General features: G+C 39.9%; 1 protein-coding gene across 1 annotated transcript in view; it reads left to right on the top strand.

Annotated features, from left to right (window-relative positions):
* The first annotated feature begins 2226 nt into the window (after positions 1–2226).
* Positions 2227–18173, top strand: part of KIF21A (kinesin family member 21A) — a 150169-nt gene continuing 134222 nt past the window's right edge. The window contains exon 1 of the mRNA XM_035027912.1: positions 2227–2665. Within this exon, the coding sequence (XP_034883803.1) occupies positions 2622–2665 (44 nt within the window). The 5' untranslated portion in view covers positions 2227–2621. The remainder of the gene's footprint in view (positions 2666–18173) is intronic.

Raw genomic sequence — 18173 nt, forward strand, 5'->3', positions numbered from 1 at the left:
GGTAAAAAGCTCTTCCCTTGGAGTTTTCCTCAACTTAATTAATTAGGTGAGCTACAAGGAAAGGGGTTATAGCAGCTAAAAAGAATCTGAAGTAAATGCAAAATAGATTAATTAATTTACAAATTTTGAAACTTGGCAGAAAATTACTTAGTCATCAAAGGAAATCTGAATTTTTTTTTTTAAAGATTTTATTTATTTATATGACAGAGAGAGACAGCGAGAACAGGAACACAAGCAGGGGGAGTGGGAGAGCGAGAAGCAGGCTTCCCGCGGAGTGGGGAGCCCGACGCGGGGCTTGATCCCAGGACCCTGGGATCATGACCTGAGCCGAAGGCAGACGCTTAACGACTGAGCCACCCAGGCACCCGGAAATCTGAATTTTTATACTACTTTCCCCTGAAACCATATACAAAGCCACAGCTATTATTGGTGCTAATATTTTGGTCAGAACTTCCAACCTAAAGGCTTGGAACTGAAGCTGGGTGTATATACACTTTGATTGGTTTGCATGCTATGTAAATGTGGTGTTGAATTAGTTGTTGATGCTGTGAACTAAGGAGTTTTTCACATAAAGATCTGATTTTTCTCTATCTCTTGAGAAATAACATACAAACAAAAAGCTTGGCAGCAATGGGTCTGCATTCCAGCGAGCCAAGGCTGAGGATGGCCACTGCCTTTGTAAGGGGCTCCGTGTTCTCTATTTTACCTTTCCTCACTCTGCCTGCTCAGACTCACTTAAGTTACCTGCCTGGCTGTTGCCCGGTAGCATCTGTGTTTGTGACATCTCTTACTGAGACATATATGTACTGGTGCTATTTTAAATAAGATTTTTGTTTAAAAATGGTCTTAAGTTATATATATTTCTCTTTAGTTTTCTTGATAAATTTGCTTGGCTTTACTTGCCTTCCTTGCAGCTTTTATCAATCCAAGAAGGAAGGAGGCCCATTCCAGAGCCACCCAGATAGGGACTGCCAAGGCTGGAGGAAATGGTGCTGATTTGTTACTAGATAAATACTGAGGGGAGGGCAGGCTCTCTAGAGGGCAGCCAGAGGACAGATTTTTCACTAATTTGGTCTACAGAAGGATACTCACCCTCTCAGCTCTCCTTATCTCCTAGCCACATGTCTGTTAAGACTCAGGGGTATGGGGTTCAGGGACAAAATATCTTTAAAACTAATGTAATTATATATCACACCAGGCCTTCATTTAAGATCATTGAACACTTCTTGTTCGTCCCAGAGTGTGCCGCCTCCTCCGACCCACGCTGCTGGATCTCTGCTATTTAGAATGCTTAGGTGTGCAAATTCAGGATGTCAGTACTTGGGGCTGTGTCTTTATTTGCATGGTGCCATTTAATCTATTATACTGTTTTGTATGAACCCACATGTTTATTTAGAGGAATGTATGGGGCAATCCACAAAAGATACTCTGTGGCGAAGCTAATAAAGGCTGTTGCCACAGAGCTATCTAGAGGCATGTGGAGCACAATAGTCACAAGCAAAACCCACAATGGTTCAATGTTGATAGAATCCCGGGATTGGGAGGTGCCTTTTGAAGGCCAGGCAGGAAAAAAAATCAGTTTGGGAGGATTTACTACAGAGCAGGTCTTGGTGGATACTCAGTTCTGGGAACACTTGGCAGTACCAGGGTGCTGTTCATTTACCAGTGTACAAATGACTTAACAGAAACGCATTCAGGAGTCTCGGAGTAAATCGTTTCCATATTCAACGTGGGCTGGTAAACGGGCGATGGACTGCAGAACAGCCCAGCTGCCCAGACAGTGGCCAAACCAGGGAGCCGGTTTAGCACGACTGACTGACTCCTGGGAGGGAGCGCGATCAGCAGGGGGCTGGGGAAGGGGGTCAAAGTCCAAGCAGGAGAGAGGACAATAAGCCCAAGGGCGGAAACAAAGCCGAACCAGAGCGGCAGCTGACTGAGTCCTGGCGCTGCGCTCGCGAACCAAGCTCCGATTTTAGAAAGGACGCAGGCAGCTGGGCGAGCACCCGCCGCTGCGTTCTCACAGAAGAACCTGGAAGGGCGCACGGGCTCGCCGCCCTCGGGCGTGGGCAGCCCGCGGCCGGCATCCCTCCCCCTCGCGCCTCTCTGCCCAGCAGCGCCAGGCAGTGCCCGCCGAGGGCAGGGCGGGGCGCAGGCCGGGGGAGGGCGAGCTGGGGCCGGGCTGTGCGGCCGCTGCTGACGCAGTGCGGGGCCGGCAGCCCTGAGCGCCCGGGCGGGCGTGCAGTTTTCAGCCCGGCCGCCGGCAGGCCGCGTCCCCAGCGGAGGGGGCAGGGCACACTTACCGGCCGTCAGGAAGCCGCGGGCGGCCTGCTGGCTCCGCCGCCGCCGCGCTTGCCATTCAAGCGCGCCTCGTCCCCGCCCCCGATCCTGGGGGGTGAGCGGGGGAGAAGGGGCGGGCGTCCGCCAGTCGGGAATACCTCCTCCTCCTGCCTCAGCGCCGCCGCCACCTTTCCATTCAGTCGCCCAACATGGCTGGAGCGCGGCGGAGGTGAGCCGGCCGCCCCCTGCCGCTCCAGTCTGCTGCGCCCGAACGCCGCGCCTCCGGCGGTGCCTCAGCTCTGCAGTGCAGAGGCCCAGGGGCCCTGCTGTCGCCAGCCGCCAGCATGTTGGGTGCCCCGGACGAGAGCTCGGTGCGGGTGGCTGTCAGGTGAGGACAGACTCGGCGGCGGCGGCCGGGCTGCGGGCTGGCGGCGGGCTGAGGGCGCGGAGAGGACGCGCTCCGGGCGGGAGCAGCGGCTGCTGTAGTGCTGAGCTCTGAGGGGGCGGTCGGGCGGGAGGCTGGCGGCTGGGTAAACTGAGGCTGCGGATCCCCGCCGGCTGGCGCGCGCGGCCGGATGCTGCCGGGGAGACCCTGCCGCCCGCAGCCGGCTGGCGTTTGCAGGTAGCGGGCGGCTGCGCGACGCCGGGTCTCCGGGGCGCCCAGACTCCTCGGCGGGTGGAAGCCGTCGGCGCCCGCCCCCGCCTGGTCTCGCCAGCGAGGAGCAATTGCCTCAGGTGGGGCCGCCTTGGGCGATGGCCTGGCTGGCTTTGCCCGGAGGAGCTGACTCCGTGCTGGGCTGTGGTGGTCTTTTTATTATTGAGAGAGTGTCTGTCATATGTGTCCGTGCGACTCAGGCCTTCTGAGGCAGGAGACAAAGCATCAGACTGACAGCGCTTCCAAACGCAGGCTTCTAGATGCCTGTGCCCGTGCAAGTCTCGTGAAGCATCACAGAGACAAACGGAGCACAAGCGTCTGGGTGTAGGAGACACATCTGCCTCTTAGGCATTGGAATGGGAATTCTCCTTGAGAATTATATTCCCGGGTGATGAGTCTGCAGAAGGAAGAAACTCTGCAGCAAGTGGAAGGGTTGAATGGGTGACTGGGTGAAACATTCTGTGGTTAGGCAGGGTGGATACAATATAAAATTTTACATGCCTGGGTGTGAATTTTGAAATACCAGATACATCGAAATTGTATTTTGGTCAACGTCAGGTACACGAGTATTGAATGTAACTTAGACTGTTTTGATACATATCAAGAAGCAAAGCTCTGACAGTTGCTTATGGAAAATTGCAACATCATCACTGAAATATTAATGAAGCATTCATGATAGAATAAGTGCGTTGCTTTCACAGCTCTCTGATGGTCTACTGTGAATCCGCTTCTCTTTATACTTTAAGGATTATGAAAACAGTGTCTTTGGAGAAATGTGAAATTATTGGAAAAAAAATCCTCCACTCATGTAGCCTTTCTGGAAAGGCATTTTAAAAATCCTGTCGTGTCAGCATTATTATTTTAGTGGGGAATCTTGATTAGGCATAGAAATGGCAGTTTTATACACTTTGTATCTTTAATCAATTTAAAGAATAACATGAATTTTATTTTATTTTTTTTAAAGTTTATTTATTTAAGTGATGTCTACAACCAACACTGGGCTCCAACTCGCGACCTCCCCGCCCCCCCTCATGCTCTTCTGACTGAGCCAGCCAGGAGCCCCAGAATAACATGAATTTTAAATTTTTTTTTTTTTAACGGATCAGGAAATGATCACCTGTGGAGGTGACAGTTTTATGACTTTAGAATCACCTGTTATAAAGCTTTTGAAGTTTTAATTTGGTTAAATTTTTGGTTTTGGGGGGCTACTTGTCCAGTTGTTGGGTTAGTTTGTTTCTCCTAAATACTGCTACTACCTCTCTTTTGACCTTTGAATACTCTTTAATGACTGTACCATGGCAGAAACCCAGTAAGAGGTAGTTTTGTTAGCAGAGCCAGTCAAAGAAGGTGAAGAAGGAGCATAAAATAGTAATGAAAACTGAAAATTAGGCTGTGAGAGAAATCATTTTTAAAGATTTAAGGTTTTATCTGTGAATTTTCTAGAATATCATAGGGCAGTTTATTTCCTATGTTATTAAGTCTGATAACTGCTTGCACTGAAGGTGAGCAGAGTCATGGATGACCCTAAAGTGATATTGACAGATAAATAATTTCTATTTGATTTATTAATAAAATATATTTATAAATGATTTGTATTTGATTATGTTTACACTTTTTAAGTCATAAGTGTGGCTCTGTTTGTTTGGGAAAGGTTTATAAAAACATTAACAGAATTTGGTAAGCTGCACTGTAAAGGTCCCTTTTTCTTTTTTCCATTAAATACACTGAATAGATCCACTCTCTAAACTTATTTTACATAGGCTAATAATAGCTTCTGTTTTTGTGGCACTTTGGTATTTATAAAGTGCTTGGAGACATATATTTTCATTTACGATAAATATTTGTTGAACGTATATCCTCATCTCTGATTATTCTGATTCTGAGCAGTCATCGTTGGATACATGTCATGTTCTAGGGTCAGTGCTGTTAAGATGTTTTATATCATGTAAAATCTCATTTATCCCTCATAACACTCTTTGATTTAGGTTCTGTTATTATGACCATTTTACAGATGAGACACTGAAAGATTAAATAATCTGCTTAAATTTAAACTAGTAGATAGTGATGGAACCAGTGTTCCAACCCAGACAAATTCTTAGCCATTAAACCTACACAGGTGAAAGGCAAGAACATACTTCACAAAGCTTTATTTAGCTTAAGGTCATTGCTTTTTCCTGGTTCCTACACTAGTTCAGTTACAAATGAGTGGCTTTGACAAGTTATGTATACCTTGATATCGCTAGAAAAGATAAAACTCAGAAAGAGGACCTGAACTTAGTTAAGTATTTCCTCAGATTCTCTTTAATCATTACAGTGTCCTCCAATCCTACCCTAGTTTGTGACACGCTTCATCAGCAGGATAAGTAAATCAACACATTGAAACAAATCAACAGAGTCATTTGACCTGCTTTTCCTCTTCAGTGAATAATGTAATAATAGGCATAGGGGATTGACTTTACTGTGAAATGCAGAAAGCGTCCTAAAGGTTCTTGTGTTTTGTTAGATGCAGAGACTGTTAAGACTGATGAGTCTATTTTAAGATTTCTCAAAATAAGTGCATGGGTCATATACAACTTTGGGGAAAAGAAGTTCAAAAGAAAGTTTCTTATTTAGGAAGAATATTTTTTATTCAATTTCTGAAAATGCCTTTTGGCAGGGTATATTTTAGGTATTTTGCAGGGTATCTTTCCTTGGGTTGGATATGGATTCAGAAAACAGCCCTACTATTCAACCCATGTGGCTATGGGCATTTGAATTATAATTAATGCTACTGAGGAACTAAATTTATCATTTTATTTAATTTTTATTAAATTAATTTTCAACTTAAAAACTGGTCCTTGATTTAGTTTTTGGATAACTTTTTTTTTAAAAAAAGATTTATTCATTTATTAGAGAGAGAGAGAAGTGGGGAGGCAGAGGGAGAGGAAGAGAGAGAATCTCCAGCAGACTTCCCGGCTGAGGGAGGAGCCTGATGAGGGGCTCGATCCCATGATGCTGAGATCATGACCCTAGCCAAAATCAAGAGTCTGATGCCTAACTGACTGAGCCATCCGGGCACCCCATTTTTGGATAACTTTTGAATATTTTTGAAACAACTTGGTTGTATGGATCTACTTTTCAACTGGAAAGTTTAATCTAAATACTGATAGGGTATTTCTGAAAAAAATTTGGTGTCATAATTGACATATGCTGTAAGTGTAATATATACATTGGATTTCAAAGATTTAGTAAGAAAAATGAATGCAAATATATCAATAATCTTTGTATTGATTACACATTAAAGTGATATTTTGATACATTGAATTAAATAAAATATTAAAATTAATTTCATCTATTTTTCCTTTTTAAAAATGTGGCTATTAGAAAATTTAAAATCAGATATAATATTGCTCACATTAAGTTTCTATTGGTTAAGACTGCTCTATAATTTAAATATAGAATAAAACTACACTATTTATCAGCAGGATAAGTCAATACATAGAAACAAATCATCATAGATGAACCACACCCTTAGATCAAGAAAGTGCCAAAATACTAGGTGTCTTTTTTTTGACTGGTTATACACACACACACACACACACACACAGAGGCAAGACTGGATTTAAAAGCAACATTCCCCCCCGCCCCCTCAGGGTACATAGGTGTAGAAAGATAGTGATTTTGGATTCAATATGGTAGCTGAATTCTTAGAAAATGTGGTAAGTTAAATGGATGGCTTAGATAGATATCATCAACAAAACTGAACAATGAAGTATATATATTCTATTCTTAATATCTAAGTATACTAGATTGAACTCTTCAGTTAACTCAAAATGATAAGATCAATTAAACATTTTGAATTCTAATTTAAGACATTGTGAGATGATGTGCCTTTTTCCCTTCCCTGTCTGTGAATGCTGACTTAGCAAATTTGAAACTTTTTTCCTTTTTAAAAAATTTATTTATTTATTTTTAAAATATTTTATTTACTTGAGAGAGAGAGAGAACAAGCTGGGGAGAGGGGCAGAGGGAGAGGAACAAGCAGACTCCCTGTCGAGCGGGGCTCAATCCTGGGACCCTGGGATCATTACCTGGGCCAAAGGCAGACGCTTAATTGACTGAGCCACCCAGGGGCCCCAAAACTTTTTTCCTTTTCAAGAATTTTGGCTTGCAGAATATGTCAAGAGCTGGACAGAAACGCAGATACAGAGAGGATCACTGTGTTTTTGTGTCATTGTCTGTGGTTGTGAGCTAAAATGTCTTTGCTTGGCTTTGACAGAGAGTGGTACATATCCTTGACAATCAATCTGGATTAGTGTGTAATGTAGTCTAATTGGGTTTCAATTTGCTGTTTTTACCTTACTAAGGCAATTTTAAAAAGTGGCATGGCTCAGCAGGCTTATGACTGGTTGGACAGTCAAAAGCTCAGTTTTAGGTCTGTCACTGGCACTGATTTCCAATATGACCTTTCTGGCTCTTTCTCCTCATCTGATGTGGCAATGTAAAGGTACTACGAGTTGTAAGAATTTTGCATATGCAGTCTATTAAGCATGCGATTTCGTTGTTAAAACTATTGGCTCTATATTGACAGGAAGGAAGTATTTTAACATTTCAAGCTTGACTTTCCCAATAATGTGTTTACTTTGGGTACTGTTGTTACTGAATAGGAAACATTTAGTCTTTTGTGGTCACTTTTTCCCATTTTGATTATAATACACACGTACAATATTTTAGTTAATCTACGGTAAAACCCTATGAGGTAGGCTGGACAGATATTATTCTTATTTATATTTTAGAGATGAAAAAATGAGTGACAAAGGCACTAGGTGACCTGTTCAAGGTTTCTCAGCTACTAAGTACCAGAATTGGACCTCAAACTAAGGCTTATCATACCTATTTCTGTGTATTTTCTTTTTGTTTTTTGTTCATTTTAGTTGAGGTATAGTTGACATGTAACTTTATATTAGCTTCAGGTGTGCAGCATAATGAGTTGATATTTGTATACATTGGAAAATGATCAGCACTACAAGTTTAGTTAACATTTCTTATTTCTGTTCTTAAACATATTTCCAAATGTTTTCAAAACATTTCATGTGCTAATTTCAATGTAAAAAGGATCTTTCAAGCTGAAATGCTTATATACATGTGAGATGAATTATTTGAAACAATTTAATGTTTAGAAAATATAGAGAAGGTAAGTGAGGCTTTTAGAAATATTTATTTTATGGAAATAGAGGGTTTCCTGGTGTTTGGTCATTTGTTTATTGCTTTTTTCATGCAACAAATATCTATTAAGTGTCTACTATGTGCTGGACACTTTTTTTCCTTAAAGATTTTATTTATTTATTTAAGATTTTATTTATTTGAGAGAGAGGAGTGCACAAGCGGGGGGAGGGGCAGAAGGAGTGGGAGACAGAGAAGCAGACTCCCTGCTGAGCGTGAAATGGAGCTTGATGTGGGGCTCTATCCCGGGACCCCAAGATCACACCAACTGAGCCACCCAGGTTCCCCTTAAAGATTTTATTTTTAAGTGATCTCTACACCCAAAATGGGCCTTGAACTTACAACCCCGAGGAAGATCAAGAGTCACATGCTCTACAGACTGAGCCAGCCAGGCGCCTCATGCATGTATGACATACATGGTCCCTACTTTTACATCCCTAGCAATACGAGTCTCTTAAAATAACAAAATATGTTGGGGAACTAACACAAAATATAATCAGTGGCATGAACTAGAAATGAAAGATAGTTGTTGCAGTTTAGTTTTTATTTCTCCTTTATTTTTTTAATAGCGTTTTTTAGTTACTACATTCATTAAGAACAGTGATTTAAAAAACAGAAAGTGTACCCTGACTCCAAAGGTATTTCATATAAAAAGTGAACTTCCAAGCTTATGCATTAGGGGGATATTATTTATATCATGTCCTACTTGATAAAATATACATGCCCCACTTTTATGTCTTTGTAGTTGGATTAGGAAGTAAGGGAAATGGAAGAAGAGCTAGTAGCTGATGTGAGTTGAAAGTCAGTGAAATTATTTTATTTACAAAATATGAGTTGATGAATTTTCCTCAGATATGGTTTATTATATGTGCTGCCGAAGCGAGCACTCCTCAGATATGGTTTATTGAATTTATGAAGTGTAGTAGACCTGTTTGTTGTTTGGAACTCCATGAAAGTTCAAGTTTCATGTTTAATTATTACTACCCTTTGGGCTCTTACCATCTTACCTGCTAATTGGTTAATATTTTGATGCATAATTATGGGGTAGAGAATGATGCACTAGAAATTCCAGTTTTGTGAAGCCATAAAAGCAGAAATTATTTTGGCAGTTAATACCATAATCTGCCCAATCTTCCAATTCTCTCAATTTATCTTCAAAGACATGAATTTGGAATATGCATTATTATGGATGTTTTCCTCCAAGATATGTTACAACCCACCTGAGTGTCTCTGACTTACAAATGGTTGTTTTCTGCCAATGTTAGACATGACCTTCATCTCAGCTTCAGATTAAGAAGTAAAACACAAGAATGAAAATGGATAATAGAAAGTATTTGTATACAGTGTATCATTAGAATAATTTTATTCAAAATAAAACAAATTTGTTTGTTATTTTCAATGCTTCTCTCTGGGAAGCGGATTTGTGAATTCTGTCTTTCAGCTTGGTTTCCCAGTGGATTAACTATTTAATCTTCTCAGAGTGTTAAAATAGTTTTCCTGTGGCTCAGGCTTTATTTGAAGCAAATGACAACCAAACCAAAGGGACTATTTTCATGACACCCTACAGTTATTATGAGATCTTTCTGAATTTCAGTTTAAGAATTATATATGAGGTTCCTTTGTCCTTTGTTTTTTGAAATTATCAGATATTTATATATTGAAGATGATTTTTAGTACCTCTGTAATTATTGAAAAAACAGATTTTAAAATTGGAAGAACCTGAAGGGACTAGCTGGTTAAGGCCCCTTCTTTACGACAGTTTAGACAATAGAGGCCCAGAGAAGTTGAGGAAATTGCTTGAGGTCTCACAGCTAGCAGCTCAAGTTTTGTGTTGATTAGTATTGTGGGTTTTCTAGGTCTTCATGTTTTTCTGGCAGACATCCTAGAAATAGAATAAATTTACATTTTAAAAACTGTAGTTTTAATCCCTAAGTACTCCTTATAAAAGTTAACTTGATATTTAGATGAGTTCCCCCACTCTTAAGTGCCCATTATTTTTGCTTTATGATGGCCTCAGTCTAGAAACCAGGACAGTGATTTTAAAAAGGACCTCTCAGAGACACAGAGTGAAGGACACTGGAATAGAATATAGGTCTATATTTTAGAGTTCCTGGTATATTCAAATGTGAAGAAATGCCAGAACTGGGTGATAAAAATAATATGGACTGCTTTCAACATTCACAGGTAGCACAGTAATGCTTTAATGACAACCACTAAAGTATCATGTGTGTATAGTTTAATTTGGAAATAATGTTCAATATGGAAATGGGAGGATTTTCTGAATGCTAGGCATATAGCTTTTTCCCCCATCCCTTCCCTTGGTTCTTAAAACTTATTTTTTCTTTTTTTTTTTTAAAGATTTTATTTATTTATTTGAGAGAGAGAGAATGAGAGACAGAGAGCAGGAGAGGGAGGAGGGTCAGAGGGAGAAGCAGACTCCCCGCTGAGCAGGGAGCCCGATGCGGGACTCAGGATCATGACCTGAGCCGAAGGCAGTCGCTCAACCAACTGAGCCACCCAGGCACCCTTATTTTTTCTTTTTACTCCAACATACTTAAGGATTATAGCACATTTCAGTAATAATGGCAGACTTGCTATGAGCGAGATGGCTGAAGGGTGGGGTAGGGTAGAGGTAGGGTGCAGTCACGTGGGGGGTGAGATGTATTTATTGGGACCTGGAATTGGTGATAGAAGTAGAAATCTGAGTGGTTTAAAAAGACCCTCTTTTGAGTAATACTTCACTTGATAGGTGGTTCTTAAGCTTTTAAATATCTTAGCCCTTCCCCTCCTTATTTTAGAAGTAAATAAAGAGTACAACACATTTTGACCGTAATGGAGGCCTATCATCCAACAAATGTCCTAAATCTCACCTCTACATGAAACCTTTCTAAACTACTCCCATGCATAGAAAGTTCTGCCTTTGGGGGCCATAGATATTCCTTATATGAGTTTTCTCTCTCTCCCTCTAAAATTGCGATGAGAGAGATATATACACTGTGATTTTTTACTGTTCAGCTTGAAATGTTCCCCAAACTCAGAGAATATTTAATGCTTTTTAGAAGAAGATTCTGGGGTGCCTGGATGGCCTAGTCGGTTAAGCATCCCACTCTTGGTTTGGCTCCGGTCATGATTTCAGGGCTGGAGCTGAGTGCAGTCTGCTTGAGATTCTTTCACCCTCCCTCTTCCCCCTCCTTTCCTCCTCTTTTGCAGGTACACACACACACCCTCTCTCTCTCAAATAAATAATATCTTTAAAAAAGTAGAAGAAGGTGCTAATGTATTGATAGCATTATTATAATAGAACATTTGAAGGACATCGTGGTTTTGGTATTGAAACAAGCAGATATCTACCTGTCTAGACTGGAGTGAAGGTCTTTCAGGATTTAGCCCCACAGTCATTCTACTTGGGTGAATAGTCAGCATCTTCACTAAGAGCAAGGAACTAAGAAAATTGTTCAGACTTGGTTGTGCCCCATCATGAGCCCAAGCAGGGGCTAAATCAAGGATGGCTCTTTGGGTCTCTTAGAGTGTAGTAAAATATTAGTTTTTGAAATTGGATTTGACATTCTCAACTTTGGAGAGCTGTGTCTGTCACTTAGGCATGATGATATTGTAGTTCTCTGAATATGATGAAGGACTTATTTTTTTCAGAGTAGATATTCATATTCTTTGACACAGTTACAGTCATTTTGGAGTTGTTCTAAATGAGAGCCTTTTTCTTTTTAAAGATTTTATTCATTTGAGAGAGAGAGACAGAGAGCATGAGAAGGGCAGAGGGAGAGGGACAAGCAGACTCCTGGTGGAGCAGGGAGCCTGACGCGGGGCTTGATCCCAGGATCCTGGGATCATGACCTGAGCTGAAGGCAGATGCGTAACTGACAGAGCCACCCAGGTACCCCGAGAGAGCCTTCTTCTATCAGCAAGAAAGAACATGAAACTTTGGAGAGGGTCAATCTGTAGTTAATTATTATGATGTGGTATGTCGATCACATGGTATAATGAGACATAGGCCATCTCTACCCTCATTTGTATTCTTTCTAATCTTATTTATTTTTTAGATCAAAATTCATTCATTTATTATATAAATATAAATATCCACTGTGTACTAGAATCACATAAATTGGAGGCAATGTGATATAACAGAATGAACATGGGGTGGTTAGAAAATTGTTTTGGTTTGGATTCTTACCACTGATAAACTTGGCTTTCAATAAGTAGTTATCTACCTACCTCGGTGGACTTGAAAAAGGATCAACAGAGCCAGCCATGTGAAAGCATTTGAAAAATGGTTTTTACACAACACAGGCAGTAATATTATTAGACATGAGTTTGTTATAACCAACAATGGACATGTTGGTTATATTTCAAATGCTAGCAATTGGATTAGTCATTCTCTAATGTGTAACCCGAATTTGAGTTAGTAAAGTGCTTTATAGGGGTTTGTGTCTGTTCTTTTGCTTTTTGAGTGTGTCTATTACTTGCACCGCTATGAATGATACAAAAATGTATATAAATACTTCTAAAAACCTTACCTTACCTAATCTTCTAGTTTTTATTTTGTTTTCAATATGTTCCTTGCATACCATTCTGCTCTATCTTACCAAATTCCTTCTTTTATAGTTTAGTAAAATCTACCATTTTAATTTTTTCCTTTCTCTTCCCACACAGACTTTCAGTTGGTATGGTTTTTAGTATTTTGTAAAGTTACTATCTTATACTTTGTGAGATTAACAATAGTAATGAGTTACATTTTCCACTAGTTGTTTAACCTAATATAAGAGGATGGTGACTAGGGCACCTGGGTGGCTCAGTTGGTTAGGCGACTGCCTTCGGCTCAGGTCATGATCCTGGAGTCCCGGGATCGAGTCCCACGTTGGGCTCCCTGCTCAGCAGGGAGTCTGCTTCTCCCTCTGACCCTCCCCCCTCTCATGCTCTTTATCTCATTCTCTCTCTCAAATAAATAAATAAAATCTTTAAAAAAAAAAAGAGGATGGTGACTAAATTGGTTAATAAAAATGTGAATATTTGAATTGGCTTGTACTAGATTTTTGAAAATGTTATTAATGCTTTCCTTGCTTGCTTTTGTCAGTCTTGGCAACAACGCACTAAACCAGGCTATGGATTAAAGAGTGCTATAAAGAGAAAACTGAGGAAAGAGATCAGAAGTATTATTAAGACAGAATTTTAAAAATTTACATTTTCTATAGAATTTTTTCTAGCACCTAGAGCTGATGGGACAATGTGCTTGCAGTATTCAAATGACAGAGCTATGTCAAGACTTAGCTGAAAGCATTTTTTTTTTTTTAAAGATTTTATTTATTTGACAGAGAGAGCACAAGCAGACGGAGAGAGAGGGAGAAGAAGCAGGTTCCCTGCTGAGCAAGGAGCCTGATGTGGGACTCGATCCCAGGACCCTGGGATCATGACCTGGGCCGAAGACAGCTGCTTAACCGACTGAGCCACCCAGGCGTCCCAGCTGAAAGCATTTTAAAGAAGACTGATAATTAGAAGCAGGAAATAGACCTTGAAAGCCTGGTCTAATAATCTCAAAATCAGCTTTTCATTTCATAAGTAACTTTTATTTGACTTATTATTATTATTATTTTCTTTCTTTTTAAAGTTTATTTATTTATTTATTTTTTGGTACTCTCTACACGCAACGTGGGGCTCAAACTCACAACCGAGAGATCAAGAGTCTAATGTTCCTCTGACTGAGCCAGCCAGGCGCCTGATTTTTTTCTATTATTGAAATAATATAATCACATTAGAAAAAGTATCCAGGAGAAGATGAGAAAAGCAATCAATCACAGTTCATCATCCTGATCTAGTTACTATTAGCATTTTGGTATATTTTTTTTAGTCTATTTCATAAATTTTAAAACATTTTTGTAATGTGGATATACTTTTATAGCCTGATGTTTACCATTTTAGAGTATAGCATAAGAATTTTTTCATGTCTTTATATCAAAGAAGGGCATTTTGAGTAACTTGCTACATATTATGCATCATCCGCTTTATTTCATTATTCTATACAATATATATTAAATTCCATGTATCAAACAGTAATTTAATTGACAGACTTTTATTGTCTAGTAAGGATCTTAATTTCATTTTTTCTGAGAGTTTGCTGTGCTTTATGATTCCTGTAATGTTTTCATTTCCACTGATAAGTAGACTCTACAAATGACCATTTCCTGGAATTGAAGGGCGAGGATAGTGCTGCCTACCCACAATATATGGTTAAATGTTATGACATTGAGGATGCCTTTTAGAAAAAGATATATTGATTTATAATTTTAAATTTTCAGCTATATCTACAACAAGATATAATGTATTAGGATAATACAGATATTTGTTCAACACATTGGTCTAAGCCACTGATGGTTAACCAAACACAGGTCCATAACCATTCCATGTTTCTTGAAAATTAGTGCATTTCTAAAGTGCTTAATTTGCTTTTGTTCACCTCAGTTCAACACAAAACACTTGTTTGAGCAGCCTGTTGGCCAACTAGTCTGCATCTGTCCTGCCCTAAAATGGAAGTTGTCAACTGCTGATTAAGCATGAGGTTACAGATTTCATTCCTGGTTATTTGGCCTGCCATTTAAGGTTCCTTAATCCAAATGTGACATCTGTGACATTGTCCAGTCTCAATTTAGGCAATACAATATTATACTTTTGAATTTTAGTTTGCCAACTTGGCCTTAGATTGGCAACAAATTCCATCTGTTCTTGATTATATTCTTATCTATTTTGTTACATAAGTGTAATTGGACCTTCTGTTACCTTTGTAGCAGATGCAATTCTTGTCTCTGAGTATAGGGTTTCTTTAGTTATCCTTGGTTCTTAATTTTGTATTAACTTGGTATAGCCAGTGATAGTTTTATTTATCTTGTGTACATGTTCTATGACTGCAGCTTTCAACATAGAGTAACTCAAAGACTTCTGATGATTTCAGACTTTAAAATTTGTGCATGTTTTGACATCAATTTTGTTGCCTTGTTTTATATGTTTCAATAGTAGGATTCTACCTCATTCTATTTAAAAATAGGAATAAAGAAATCCTGTGTTACTGAGTGCTGTGGGTATTGGTAGTCTGTAAGTTCAGTTGATTTCAGTGTGATGCTTATAAGGTGAAGATTATGAGTTTTTTTTTTTTTTTTAAGATTATGAGTTTTATCCCTGGATGGGCTTATTAGCTTTGCTGCTTTTTAAAATTTTACAATTACAGGGACGCCTGGGTGGCTCAGTCAGTTAAGCATCTGACTTTGGCTCAAGGCATGATCCCAGGGTCCTGGGATTGAGTCCTGCATTGGGCTCCCTGCTCGGTGGGGAGTCTGCTTCTCTCTCTGCCTGCCACTCTCTCTCTCTCTCTCTGACAAATAAATAAGTAAAATCTTTTAAAAAAATAAATAAATTTTACAATTACAACAAATACAGAAGCAACAAGTAGATATTAGTGAGGATGAGTCAGTACATACCAGTTAACACTGATGAAAATGATCTCTAACCATGTTCCAGAATTTTCTTTTTTTTTTTTTAAAGATTTTATTTATTTGACAGAGAGAGAGAGAGATAGTGAGAGAGAGAGCACAAGCAGGGGGAGCGGCAGGCAGAGGGAGAGGGAGAAGCAGGCTTCCCGCTGAGCAAGGAGCCCGACGCAGGGCCATCGCAGGCCTCTATCCCAGGACCCTGGAATCGTGACCTGAATTTAAGGCAGACGCTTAACCTACTGAGTCACCCAGGCGCCCCAGTTCCAGAATTTTCATCCCCTTTTTTAGACCATTGTGAATGAAAATATTTTTATATTCAATATCTGTAAGAGCTCAATAAATATTGTTACATTCAAAGTCTACAGGGGCTCAGTAAGAGAAAATAACATCTCGCTTATATGTTTGTTATAAAAATTAAATAAGAAAATGTATATAAAGCCCTTATACTATTGGCACTTAGTAAATGTTTTGTGAAGAGTAGACACTACTGTCATTTTTATTATCATTATTTGCTCTGCTTAGTACCTCTGAGTTTCTGGGTCAGTCCTAAATAAAGCCACAAGTAAATCAAAACTGTGTTCTTTGCCCCACCACCTGATTAGTCTGAACTTCGTTTTACTGCTCCAATCTTATGTGTCTGTGCTTTTGGCATCAAAGCTTTCCCTGTAATCTCCTATTTTGTTTGTCCAGACCTGATTTATGTCTCAGTTTCCTGATTTGTATCCCTTTCTCCATATCTTGAGTCCAAATTTACTTAAGTGAAATTACTGAAAGCTTTCTGTAGAGGAGGAGACTCGTCCCCTTTTTTATTCAAGTGAGGTTTCCTTCCACTCGTGTGGCCTACTTGAATCCACTTCTGTACACATGCTGGCACTGATCAAGCCTGTGTTCCTTCTGGACCTCACTTCATTTTCATGTCATCTAGACCTTTGGCCAGGCTAGTTGTCCAATTTCCGCCCCACCCCATGCTGGCCTGGTGACCCCAGTGTATTTTAAGACAGATTTCACTTGAGATCAAGAAGTTGTGATTTTATTATGGAATTGACATGAAACACACACACACACACACTCATTAAAACATAAAATCTGCTAAGGAGTTGATGAATCTGGCTAATATGGTATAAAACACATTAATGTTAATAGACAAATTGATACTTGTTTTTTTAATATCAGTTGATGAAAAGATTGTCAACTTGTCTCACATTTTGGTTAAAAAAGATACATGAGTTTGTCAAGAAACTTTGAAGTTTTGAGTCCTCATCTGTGGCTCTTTTGATTGTCATTTTGAAATGGAAAATTTGGTCATTCCTGAACTATGTCTACCTATGCATTAATATGAAAATGGTTTCCGGGCACTTGGGTGGCTCAGTTGGTTAAGCGTCTGCCTTTGGCTCGGGTCGTGGTCCCAGGGTCCTGGGATCAAGCCCCTCATCGGGCTCCCTGCTCAGTGGGAAGCCTGCTTCTCCCTCTCCCTCTACCTGCTACTCCCCCTGCTTGTGCTCTCTCTCTCTGTCAAATAAATAAATAAAAAATCTTAAAAAAAATATGAAAATGTTCTCTTCTGTTGGCTTCTGCTGTGGTCTTATAATGTATGCACAATGATAGCTTAGCATCTCAGTTTTGATGAAGCAGCCCGTAGACTGTGTGTTGGGCTAGGCCAAATCATTGGTGTAAGCTGTAATCACTCAGTATGGGACTGGCATGTCTAGGTGAGTTGGCAAGTGCTGTTTCTCACCACAGCTTCACTGACAATGAGATGGGATGGGAAGAAGAAGAATGTGAGAGGGGAGCAATGTCAATCAAGTAGCCATTGTGGTTCCCAGCAGCCCTGCCCTCTCAGTTAAAAACATCATGGTTCTATGGCCATAGTGCCCAATCTTATCCCAGTATCCACCCAGGAACTTCTAAACACTAGTTGATCTCTCTTTTTCTAGGTTCACATTCCTTATTAATTTTGTCTTTTCCCGTCCCCCCAAACCTGCCTTAATTTTATTTTTCTTTGCAGCATGGCTCGTTGAAAAGAGCATGGACTTTAGCATCACAAAGTTTTGAGTTCAAAATTTTAGGACAGACACTTAAACTTTATGAACCTTGGTTTTGTCATCTGTAAAATGGAGTTAATACCCATCTTATAGGGTTGTTATATGAATGTTGTAAATGCTTTGCCTTTAGAATTGTTTGGGAGATGTTAGATTCTTTTTTTTTTTTTTTTTACTTTTCCCTTTCTCCCTCCTCTTCCTCTTCCTACTACCTATTTTTTTCTCTCTCTTCATCTATATCTATAAATTTCTGTTTTTCCTCTTCTAGGTAAAACTTACAGTGACTAACCACAATTTCTTTTATTTTTTTTTAAAGGTTTTATTTATTTACTTGACAGAGAGAGTGAGAGAGCACAAACAGGGTTAACGGCAGAGGGAGAGGGAGAAGCAGGCTCCCTGCTGAGGGATCATGACCTGAGCCATTAACTGACTAAGTCACTCAGGTGCCCCCACAATTTCTTTTCAAGACAGGAATACTTTCCTTCGTGAGCTCTTGTTTATAAAACT

Source organism: Mirounga leonina, unplaced genomic scaffold (genome assembly GCF_011800145.1).
Source record: "Mirounga leonina isolate KUSES-001 unplaced genomic scaffold, KU_Mleo_1.0 Mir_201, whole genome shotgun sequence".
In the NCBI taxonomy this organism is placed as follows: Eukaryota; Metazoa; Chordata; class Mammalia; order Carnivora; family Phocidae; genus Mirounga; species Mirounga leonina.